Source organism: Psittacula echo (genome assembly GCF_963264785.1).
Source record: "Psittacula echo genome assembly, chromosome: 16".
Taxonomy (NCBI): domain Eukaryota; kingdom Metazoa; phylum Chordata; class Aves; order Psittaciformes; family Psittacidae; genus Psittacula; species Psittacula echo.
The window spans coordinates 2,871,710-2,884,426 of record NC_137752.1 but is presented as its reverse complement, the minus strand read 5'-3'; the positions used below and the strand labels follow the sequence as shown (position 1 = coordinate 2,884,426).

The window sequence follows — 12,717 nt, the reverse complement described above, 5'->3', positions numbered from 1 at the left end:
ATTCCTTTCTGTGCCTCAGGGCAATTAATTCTCTCTCTCATGTAAGAGTGTGATTAGGCAGTGAAGACCCTGGCCTTCCTTCTGTGATTTAGCTAATTGATACTTCCTTAAATTGTTCTGACAGTTCTTGTTATTCTTCTCTGAGTGCGTCTTCCTGTCCTAGTGAGTTGTTCTTTCCCACAGATGGGCATTGGTGCTACACAAGGCAGATAGTTCTAGAATTGTAATATGTTGGCCTGTTGGGAGTCACCCTCCGAACCTGTTACAGTTAATGGTGTGCATGGCATTTGAGCTGTGTTTATTACACTCAGAATTTCTTAACTCAAAGTTTTTGGCACTCAGACCTTTTTCTGGTTTTTCTACTTAGGCTTAGCCATAGGTTAATGGCTGATTCAGAATGTTTGGGTGAAAAACCACTCTTGGTTCAAGAACAAAAGGCCCTGTGAGAGACAGAGGCTATAAGAAAGCACAACTGGTGCTCAGCTTCAACTTTTAAACATGTCGAAGCTCTTTAGTAGCTGAGCAGAAGTCCCTGCCAGCCTTTCAGTGTGGCTCCTGAACACAGAGGTGCATAAAATTTATCTTCTCTTCAGGAATTTATTGGCATTACAGATGGTGATATGAAATACGTGGAAGCCCTGAGGCTTCCAGACCCACTGCAGCAGTGTGCTGTAGCATGTTGTGTGTTTTGCTGATAGGGAGTGTGTTTGATTTAGAATAAAAAGTTCATAATTCTACCGAAATTTCAGTTGAAGCTTTAGTACTTACTAGAGGGCAGAGCTGAGCAAGCACGTGGGATTGGAGCCTGTAATGAAAAGAAGCTGTTTCTCTGGTCAAGGAAAAAGGGTTAATTTGCATTGGGATGAAAAGGCTGTTCAGGATCTACTATTTCAACCTGTGATAGACTTAGCAGTAGTCTTTGATCCCCAAATGAAATGTGATGGATTTCAACTGATGCCAGATGTCTCAAACCTAGTGGGATCTCGGATTGTCTGCCACATCTAGAGTTCTCTCTTCCAGCACTTTCATGTGTGCTTTTAGCCGTGGGTTGAGAAGAGAGATTCCTTGACAAGCTAAGCCTTTGGAATCCTTTCTCTGTATTGTCACTTCAGGGGTGATCTTTAGGCTCTTATGCTGTCTAATGCATCCTACTGTTTTAAAATCAAGCCTCATGTGCCAAACTGCTCTAACTGCTTCATAAAAGAGTTTTTTAAAGTCCAGGAAATTTAGTGCCGGAATAATCTGTCACTTTTCTCAGTTTAAAATTGTTCTCTGCCCTCTTCTTATTTGCTAATCAGCGCATTTTACCCTGGCCAAGTAAAAACATTGCTCAGTGTATCCCTATTGACATTAAGTGGAACATAATCATTGTCTTTTTAACACTGGGACTATCTCGTTGCATTTTATAAGCCTTACCATAAACTGTCAAGCACTTCAGTATATCCGTCTTCTCACCAAGGCTGCTTCATGGGCTATCCTTTGCTTGTGGTTTTAATAAGAGTATAAAGACATGATTGTCAGTGTTTGCCTTACAAATGCAAACAAACTTTTTATGTACCTTTATTTCATGTCTCTACTTCGGTCCTTTGCTCTTGAACATGCTTGAAAGGTTTCTTGCTTGGTCTTAAACTAAGAAGCCCCAAAGATTTACAAATTCCCCTTTGGAAAAGGAACAAGAGACATTATGATTGTGTTTGGGAGTTTATGGAGCTTCCCATTTAACTTTACATCTACTAAACACCATTGGTATTATTATTATTATTTATTATTTAAGATAATGCACTTGATCTCCTAGAGTTAATCATCCTGGCATGCTGAATTTGAGGTATACCTGGTCAGACCTGCTTATATTAGCTGGCTACAGTAAGAACTGCGGCTTTCTACTCCATAAAAGCCTTGCGTAGTAGGGCTTACACTGCTGTAAAGCTGACCAAATTGCACAGTTCTTTTCTTGTGTTGTCAGCCTGTGCCCCAGGCTTTAGAGATGTATGTACTCTCCAAAATCTACTCGCACTTTTGCATTTTGTTTCAGCAGACCCTGGGTTCTTTCCTTTTAAATGAATTCCTTTCTCTTTTCTCCATGTGGACTGACTGAAGAAATATCACTTGGCAAGTTTTCCCAATGGTATGAATAACTTGTGTGTTAGAAGTTAAAAATCTTTGATTTTTAAAGAGGAATGATCTACCAGAGGGAAAACAGAAAGTCCTCAACAACAGACCAGACCTTAAAGCTAGTTCTGAAATACATTAAGCACAAAGTATTCTACCATAAAATTCAGTAAACTTCCTAAAATTTGCAGTGATCAGTAATTCACAAGAAAAAAGCCTGACTACTGAAGATACTTAATTTTGTATGTTCTAAAATATGCCTGGTTTTATGTGCCTGTGAATGTGCATTGTTTTTGTACAGAATATAGGATGTTAATGTGTGAGCCTATAGCCAGAAGATACGTATTCCTATTTTCCAGTTTGAAGTGTAATGCTCCAGGTAGTTAAAAACCGGATTCTTCTTGTATAAAATGCTTTCCAGTGGAAGTCCAAGGCACTTTTTTCATGGAAAAGCGATTTCTTTTTCAGACTGTAAAATTCTGTTGTTTCCTTCCTTCGCAGAGGGCTCCTGCTTGAAGTGGGGAGTTCACTGTGTGCCGGCTTGATAGGTGCTTCATGATGTTGCATACTGTAATGCTAAAGGTCTGAATTCATTTTATTTACATAAATTCCACAGTGCAGCTGCACTGGACTTTTTTTTTCCCTTCCTCCCAAGGTTTTAGAGTGACCACAAAGAATCTGAGAAAGGGTGACAGCTTCGTCAAACTCAGACTTCAGTTCAATTTGCGATGTCCCAATTAGATGTTAGCACACTAACAAAAGCCCCTTGGAACGGTTATCTCAAGCTGCCCTGGCACTTTTTAGCTTGCCTAAAATGTAAAATTGTTACATCATAAATCTCTTTGTCACAGTTTTCTGGCTTGGTGTTGCTGAAGGGGTGTATTCAGCGCCTCTGAGCTGTCTTTTGTAAGAGGCGCTGCTGCTGCGTTTCAAGAGCCACTGTGGCTGTTTGGGGAGCAGTTGCGTTCAATAGTGGCATTTAGTGAACTTGGGAGGCTTTGTGCAAGTGAGACTTGCTGTAACTGCTTATCCTTGGTCACACTGGGTGGAAAAACAGGAAAGACAATGTTTTAACTGACTTTTATTATTAATACACAGTGGCAAGGCACCAAAGTAAGCACTTGCTATTGACAATTATATAGTATTAAGATGCCCCATAAGGTGAGATGCACAAGTTCTGTGTGAGGCAGTTCTGTGGGATTAAATGTTTTTAAAATATGTACGTGAGTCACGTGCTTAAGCTACAGAACTTTTAACTGAATCATGGATCATGGAAGGATCACTCATGGGTGATAATGAAAGGGAAGTTATAACAAAATTGGGGAAAATGCAAAAAGGCAAGAAGTCCTGTGAGAGTGAAAAAAGGGAAGGATTTGGGTGGCTTTCCACTGTGGAAGAGGCACTTACAAGGGATTGAGGTCTAATGCAGAGACAAAACTTTGAAATAATAAAAACCCCAACCTGATGTTCAGAAAGGCTGTTGGCTGATGCTGTGGAAGGTGAGCCTGCATCTCATCAACATGCACAGATGTTGCTATGGAGATTTGGGGTATGTGTGTATGTGTTTAAGCTTACAAGTGTGAGAATGTGTCAATAGACTGTGTCTAGAAGAGAGAATAATGATGTACTGAGTTCCATAAGGTGTAGGGGAAGACACTGGAACACATAAATGGCTGAACTGGGAATTTAGCCTATGGAAATTCCCAAATGAGCACAGAGATGCCTTGGTACTTTCAAATGTGTTTTGTAAAAATGCTGGAAACATTGAGGGAGATGAGGGGGAAGGAAAGGAGGGGGGAAAAATGAATACTGTATTCCTGCAAGGAAAATAACCGGCTCATCTCTCCTTGAGAAAGGATTAGTTTAAAAAAGATGTAGCTAAATGACTTAACTTGGTCTTAGCTGTTAAAACTCAAGGTGGAATTTGAACATCATTTAAAAGCGAAATCACATTTTTAACAAAGGGAAGAAACCTTCTGATGGTTGTGCTTTTGCTAGTTTAATTGTATCTGGATAAACCCACTGAAGGGCATGGTGCCTGCAAACAAAACTTAGTTCATCATTATAAACTACAATCAGCATTATTAACTTATAATAAAACATGCTACCGGTTGGTACGTTAATAATAGTGGTAGTAATAATAACAACAATAATTAACTCCATCTTTTTCCAGTTTTACTGGATCTTACTTGAGATTTTGATCTCATATTTTGCTCACATAAGGACTAGTATTTTGGGACAGTGATGTTGTTTGGAGTGGACTTGGAGAGTGAGGAGTACGTACACTTAATGGTAGAAGTTAACTCACATCATGTGAGCATGACCATGCAAGGAGAGGTGTTTCACTCATTAGACCAGCACTTTGGCACATAAGAACCTGCTGGGCTTTGTGGTGATTTCACTGCCTCAGCTAAGGACCAGGTCATGTGTGTTTTGTATTAATTATTCAGAGTCCATGAACTGAAACACCAGTGTGTTTTACTGACACATGCACAAGTTGTGCTGGCAGAAGAAATACTTGGCCTGAATTTCCTCTTCCTTACACTTTTGTCAATCAGGAGGATTTCCAGTGCAGTTAGTGATGATGCTTACTAGGGTTTAAGTAAAAGCCAAGCTCATTATTGGCAGAATTAAGTATTCCAGGCCACTGTAGATTGTATTAAGCAAAAGGTCAAGATTCAGGAGCTCCCCAAATCCAATCCTGGCTAATACACACAGATTTTGTGAGCCTGTCACTACAGTGAAGCATGCCCATCTGTAAAATGGAAATGACTGTTCTGTTTAGCAAGGGAGATGGCAGTTGGTTATGCTGTTATCAAAATATATAGTATGTGTTATAAATAAATACATGTTAAAAATTCCACTTCTGATCTGTGTGAATGGAAGGAATAAAAGTTATGTGTGCTTACAACTTGGTCTATTAGGAGATGCTGCATTAAATATGTTGATGTTAGACTAGTTACTCAGTCTCATAACTTCAAATGCCAAAGCTGTTTTGGTCAGAGGTGCAGTTCTGCCTATATACGAACTGGAAGCTGTTCTTGTATTTGAGTGGTACTTGTTTTTGTAGAGTTCAAAGGAACCCAAAGGTACTACAGTGTAAAGGTACAGGTTCCTTTCCAGAAGTGTTTGCTTTGCTATTTCATGGTGTCAGCACACCAGTAAAATTGAATGCTGGAGCTGTTAATGCTAAAAATAAGTTTGCTCTGGTAATTAGCAAATCTTCATAAATCATTTCACAAGGTACCTGTTGCCACTGGGCTTTGCTGCTGCCACACTGGAATATGGAGGGATTTTGCTGCTGAAGTTCTCAATACACTTTTAAACTCTTCAGTGCTCCATGGGAGTTTATTTAGATGAGTTCAGCTTTCACAATGTTCTTGCTCTTGCTTCCTCCTTCATTTGTTGTCTGTAACAATCAACACTGGAAAATCTTTCCCTTTGTACATTGACTTCATTGGAGTTTTACCTTTCTAACAATAATTCCTAGTTCCATACCATGTTTGCCCAGCCTCTCTTTACCTTTGTCCCTGGATGTACATGGCATTTGTGAGATAGCTGCAGTGATTTAGTGGTGCATGTTATAACTTGTAACTCTCCTTTATTCTAATGAGTGCTCAAAAAATATCAAAAGAAATGATAATGGTGAAATTTTCACATTTCAAAGGAAGTCTATTTATTATCAAACCCTCTGTTCATTAGTAATGCTTCAGAAGTGGATGAGAAACAGCTGCTTTTCCTGAGGAAGGCATCTTTTACTTGATAAAGAAATCAGCTGGATGCCAGTGTAGATATGTTGCTTATACATTTCCCCTTTGCTGTTAGAGATCTTGCATTTTCTTAGTTACTGTTGGACAATTCCATTTGATTAAATTAGCCTTTGCATATAGACAATCACTGTAATAGAGTTTTCATTCTCTGGGCTGATGTGTCTGTTGGAAGACAGTCTTTATATTCTGATGGAGATAAACCAGTTGCTCTTATAAGCTTGTGCAGTTTCAAGTGCCATAACTTACTGAGTTTGATTCATTTTACATAGGACAGCAGCCAAAACCCTGTACTGAAGTTGTGTGTCTAATCTCATTGCTGTTGGCAACTTGGTATCACCAAAGGGAGTTCTACTGGCTCATCTTTTACTGCATCCTTCTTGCTGGGTAGTGGCAATATGCACACATGTGTACACGCGTGGCTTATGTGTGTACTTATGTGCATAGAAGCACAGTTGCTTTATTTCCAAAGCACTAGCTTAATGCTCTCAGTGTTGGTTGCAGTCCTTTCTGGAGGTCAGAAAACCTGACCTCACATGTGCTGCTGTGATGGGGTCGTTTTTTATCTTTTCACATGTTGAAGCGCACGAGTGGATTAATCTGTTGAAAAATGCAAAGCTAAATTGACTCAGTGCAGCAGCTTCATCTGTGGAGCAGCCAATATTGGGTGATGACATTTTCTGGCGAGTGTAACTTTTGAAGCATAGATTGGGCTTGTGAGCACAGTGCTGGCTGGCGAGTTGTTCCTTCTGCAGCACTGGCTGGCTACGTCCCTCCTCTTCCCCCATCCCTGCATCTCCCTCTGCAGTCCAGGTACAAAAGCTCTACTTCTTGTTGTAAGTCTACTCCAGTGAAGGTGAACCTCCTCATAACTGCAAACACCCTTTGCAGGGGTTTGTTATCATACTAATGTGCTCATTTTTACATCTTCCCTGTTGTCTGAGCCTGGCCTGCCGGTGGTTGGGTTTGCACCACTGCTCTTTAAACACCACATTTTGGAACCATTTGTATTTACAAGCTGCAATACAGTGCTGTTGTCTTAACGTTTTGACTGACCCTAATTGCTGTGACACATGTAACTAATGATGTTTTGTACTTTGAAGGAGTGCACTAAAAAGGTGATGACATATGAGTTACTGAATAAGGTACTGTGCAACTTGTGCTGTAGAGTTTGTGCAGACCTTATGGAGCATAATAAGCAGTTTTCCTGTGCTCATACTTGCTTCCCATCGGACTGGCCTCTCTCCAGTACTGAGGCTGCACCGCACACTGAAGGCTCAGAGAGAGAGAGCAGCAGAGCCCTAAACAGGTCTCTCAGCTTGCAGAGGCCTAATTCGACTGGGCTTTGATTTGATTCGTATGATTTGTGGCAAATATGTCACCCTGTGTGCATGTGTGTGTGTGTGAGGAAACTGAAAACAGGTGTAATTTAACAAAATGAACATTTCAGATTGCCCTTTTATTTTTGTTTACTCTTCAACCACAATCTGATTTATGCTCATTGGAATCTTTGAACTTCAACTCCCTTGAAGAATCTCCACTCTGTTGCTTTTTGATGTTGCTGGAAGGGGGATGTGTGTGCGTGGGTGCATGCGCTCCCGTGCTATGGTGCTCTGGGCAATCTCACTCCGGAGCGCTTCCCTTCCTTTGTTTAACCTATGACCTGTGAAAACAAGAGTTAATCAAAAGTTCTAAGGTAGCTAAGAGGAAGGGGAAGTGTTTGGTTACAAATTAAATATGAGCAAGTCATAAGCCATAAATCTTCAGTAGTGCTACCAGTTGTGCTACTTAAGTTGCATGTGGTACAGAAAGTTTTTGGTTATAAATTCAACCTCCATTTCTTTGGAGGGGTGTTTAGAGCCTGCCTCGAGGATTTGCTTTTTGTCAGAGAACATCCATGTCTCTTTTTTTCCTTTTGGCAGAGATTTAGAAACATGCAGATAACAGTATTTTCTGATTTTAATGTTTTGGGGGGCAACTGTAACTGGTCACAGTTTGGTCTAATAAAAGCAGGATTGTTTCACTCTAGAGTAGTAAACACGTGGAATAAACAATGAAGTAAAAGTGTTGAAGTTTTCTAATGTATCCAAGGGTTTCAGGGTGAGAGAGTGCCTGAATTCTGTGAAGGAGGGAGGTGAAAATTGACATGAGATCATCTACACAATTTACACAATATTGTGGTGGGTTGATTTGTTTTATCTTGTCTTGCACCTCCCTCAAGCAAGAGCTACACAAATTCCTGTGTATTGTTCTGTGTTGAGGTCTTCAAATTCCCACTAACTTCTTCACTTCAACGCGGTGAGGCTTTTCTCCTCAAAATGGAAAAGTGTTCTTAGAATGAGAAAAAGAAGTGCTTATGCTGTGATGCTAAATCATTATTTGGAAAACATTGATTAAAGGAAGGTGGAGTTAGTGTTAAACAAAGGATAATAATGAAGTTCAATATAAGATACTACACTGAAGAGAAATCAGAAAGCCAACAAGGAGTGCACCAGGAGAGCAGAAATAGGGCTCTACCTTCCCTTCTGGTGCATGGAGGGTTTGCTGTTGCTTTGATGTTGTGTGAATATGAGCCTTGATGAGAGTCATAGGAGCTATTTTCTGGGTGTTGAGCTAAAGAATTAAAATTGGATGTGGATGGAGTATTCTTGGGGTAGAACATGCAGATTTGTCATGTTTGGTGTGCTCTGTAGTGAGTAGGAGTGAGTTTGGTGTAGTCTGTAGTGAGGTGAGGTTTGGATGTGAACAAACAGGTCCTGCCAATACAGGTGAGTAAATCTTTGAAGAAAGAACCCGACCTTGGGTTCAGAACAGGCATTGTCCCATTGGGTACAGGCACCACGTATCACTGCCGGTGGTGCTGGGGACGTGGTCTGGGTTAAGGCTTCAAAGTGTAGCTCTGGCAAAGCGGAAGCTGCGGTAACTCACATTTTTTTATTGCTGTTACAATACATTATACACATACGTTATAAACAGAGTAATATTTTAGAAGATTCTCATTGTAATTCCATCAATGTAGTTTTCCAGGAAGGTCCCTGAGAAATTAAGTAGAACTTTAAATATGCCTTTCTGAAGCCAGGTTTGGTTTCATACCGTCAGGGAGCTTTCGGCTGTCTTGGTTTTCTGTCTTTTCAAACTCCTTTGATAGCTGCCTTGCAGGGATTTGTTTACCAGGTTCTTAATCTCTACTTAGCAGATAGGTTTTGAGAGGATTTCTTGTTACCCTTGTAATGGCTTTTAACTCTGCTGAAGTTTATTTAACGAAACAGAAAGAAAGAAACTTATCTTCTAACTAATCCTTCTTGATTGTTTACAATATAATGCCAAACTTAAATGCTGTTTAAAGTGGTAATTGTCTGTCTGCTCTATTCTAATACATAGTTTGTAAAGATGCTTAGAGCGTATTAATTTAAATGATAATACTGTCATATAACATGAAAAGTTAAGTTGCTTATCAGTATATTTTGATAAGCTACTTACATTTTACAGTAGCATTTGCAGCCTTCAAACAAACGTTCATGATGGAGTGCCATTCACTTTATCTGTCTCATATATAGCTTCTCACTTCATTTATTACTAAAAGCTGTACAGTTAGGAACCATGAGGCACTCAATTCTTTACGGTTGTCAGGATGTAGTCATATTTTATAAAAGCTTTAAATTCTGTCTAACTATATCAAAATAGAATCCATTTGCTTCAGAAAGCATCTGTGATTAAAAGAAGAATCTGTTTGTGCGTCACGCAAACCTGAGTTGCTATTTGCTGCAACTGAGGGGAGATTCCTCTGGTATTTAACAGGAATTGAAATAAAGAACCATGCTGTGAAAATAGGGCACAAAATCATACCAAAGCAGACTGTAGTGAAAAGCAGCATCTTAGCTCTCTATCTTATTTTATGGAATGAATGTGATTTTTTTTGCCTGTTTGTCTTAATTTTGTTTCTGTCTTTCTTGTGTAAGATGAATGCAAATTTACGAAAGGTAAAGTTTCTGTTTGACCTAACTAAGGGCTGGGCTAAGTACAATGATGAAATAACATTTGACAGCAGTTAAAAACTGAGATACTGGTTATGCAGTTTAAAAGGTTGAGTTGTATCAGATTTACAACTGTGTGTCTGTGGTTTGCTGGGCTGTACAGAGCTATTCCACATAGACTTTGGGAAATGCTATGATTAAAAATGTTCCACCATACATGAACATTAGTGTGCATTTACCTTATGGGCTGAAAACTTCCTTTGGGTTGTATGTTTGTTCTGCAGGGATGAAGAGGAGGGTGAGCTCCTTGTTTATGCTGGGGAGCAGGAAGCACTGAATCTCAGTCCTCAAAGGAAAGGGTTGCCACAACCTCTGGCAGTGTCCTTCAAATGGAAAGTCTTGTGGCTTTCCTAAGAGATACTTGAGAAGTGCCATGCTCAGTGAAGGGTGTTGGTAGGATGCATCTGTATCAGATATCAGGCCAGCAATGTTGGATTTGATAACTGAGATTTTGCAAATTACATGTAGGTTTTTCCTTTCTGTTTTCTTTCTAGTTACCTCCCATGGTTTGAAGTCTTCTATAAGCTGCTCAATGTCTTGGCAGATTATTCAGCAAAAGGACAGGTAAAGCACTAATCCTTCTTTTCCTTGCTCCAATATCAAATGAGGGAGAGAGGATAAAACCAAGCTGGTTTAAGAAGTGCTTATATCAGAGATGACCATGTGAATTATTAATCTGTATGATGCAGTTACACAGAAGATCATATTCAGCCAAGCTGAAAGCTGGGCAAGTGCCTTTGAAAATAAATTATTTTTGGGAAAAGATGAAGTCCAAGGCTGTGACTGCGGATCCAGCCCAATTTAGTGGTTTTTTCTGCAGTTACCCATACTGCACACACCTGAACTGTATTCAGCACATCCATGCAATTCCCATATTGCAGTTTGAACTAAGCCATTAATATGTGCTTGTAGGTTTATAAATCGTAATTCATGATACAGAGAAATCACATATATGATTGCAGCAGCTAGCCTGGTTTCATGTATTTAAAGTATTACAAGTATAATCTTCCCAGTTTGGTTGGTGCTTTGATTTATTACCATTTTGTGGTAATAATTGTATTTTGCATTTGTCAGAATCATTCACATTTAAGGTAGAAGCACTTAGGATCACATCTTCATCCAAATGAATTATATGCATTTGGCTTTACCCTAAGCTAGTGAGATATTACAAAGAAGTTGTGGCAAAAACTGACTTGCTCTGAGCTTAGTAACTAAGTGGTGCATAGGTTGTGACTCTGTATGTTGCAGAAACATGTAGAAATACATCTGAAAAAAAAGAAGTATTCTTAAAAAATCATGTTGTAAACCCCAGCTTTCAGAGGAAACTTCTCTTCACAGTCTAGTGTATAAATCTATTTCACATTTTTCTTTGCACTTGCAAGTTCTCTAAGCCCCCAATTCCACAAACATTGCCCTTCTGTCCTGGAGTTCTGCTTGTTACAGCAATGCCTACTTAGTATTCTTTTTTTTTTCCCCTTCTTATTTCAGGATAGTCAAAGGAGTGAGCTCCTAGAAACATTTCATAAACTTGCCATCCCTGAGCCAGGAACCTCTGTTCATCTTGGAGTGGTAAGTGGAGTGGGAGAGACATAAAGTGAGGTGTTTAGTTTTCATTACGTATCACAATAGAGGAATGTCAAAAGCAATTCTCCTTTTTGGACCTTGGTACACAGATGTTGTTTTCCTGTGAGGACACAGAGCTGTGAAATTCCCCTTTTCACATTTGAGGCCCTCTGTTTCCTTTTCCTTAACCTCAAATATCTTTGAAATGCTGTTCTTTGATTGGAAGAAGATTGTGTATATTCCCCATGGAAATTTCTCACCATATCGTCTGTGACCTGCAAGAGGTTACAGAGCAGCAACATGACATTTATTGCCCACACTTCTGCAAAACTCCTAGGTCTTGCTGGTATGCAAGGGGGACAAAGCTGGAAGGCGAGCAATCACCTCCCTGTCATAGCAGCATTTCGAATATTAGCCATTTATCACATCTTTTGATTCCTTTTCCTCCCCCCAAAGAAAAAATCTCCCACAAAAAAGGACTTATTTAATATTTAAATCTTCTAGGAAAATTAATCAAAGAAGACCGAAAGAATAGAAATGTGGGCTTTTATTGACGTGATTGTATTTGGAATTTAGTCTTTTGGGTTTTTTGTCTTCATATTAATTTTTGCAGAACAACTTTGTGTTCCAGCCAGTAGTGAAAAACTACTTGAGATGCACATTACTGTGGTTGCCAATTAGTCATTTAGAGTTCACATGGAAACCAGTGGTGTGTGCAGCCACAGTTCTCTTCTACCTCTCATTTCCTTTACTCCTTCTAAAGTACTTTTTGGCAAGAAGCAGCTTACTCTCATCACTTCACCCTGTAATGTCAGTCGACAGGTAACAGTTGCTTGGCCTCGGTAGGTCACCAGCTGGCAGCAATGTCCCAGTCCTCTGGAGGCAAGCTCTTTTCTGAGCAGCATTTCTGTTTAGGGGATGAGCTGTCTCAAAAGGCAGTGATCAGTTGGGATATTTCAGGGTTTTCATACCAGTGGTTTCAAGGAATGCTGCTGGTCTCCCCTTGTCTCAGACATTTCATGGGTGATGAAGCAAGAAAGGATATAAAAGAAGCAGCCAGGGGACTGTTCACTGGGGTGTCTTTACACATTTTCTTTTGACTGTTTACAAGCCTGCTTTGGGGTCAGGGTGAGGTTCCTATATGTGATATAGTTGTAGATACTGTTCCTGTATCTTTGCATTGCATCTTTTGAACTAAACTGGAATAGTGATAGATCAAAAAGCAAAAAAATGTGTTTATACGG

At 39.7% G+C, this 12,717-nt stretch overlaps 1 protein-coding gene across 7 annotated transcripts in view; it reads left to right on the top strand.

The window, feature by feature from the left end:
- Nucleotides 1-12,717, top strand: part of DENND1A (DENN domain containing 1A) — a 190,603-nt gene that overhangs the window by 72,401 nt on the left and 105,485 nt on the right. For all 7 annotated transcript variants that reach the window (XM_080630893.1, XM_080630892.1, XM_080630890.1 and 4 more), the window contains 2 exons: nt 10,405-10,474; nt 11,399-11,479. In XM_080630893.1, the coding sequence (XP_080487019.1) occupies nt 10,405-10,474; nt 11,399-11,479 (151 nt within the window). The remainder of the gene's footprint in view (nt 1-10,404; nt 10,475-11,398; nt 11,480-12,717) is intronic.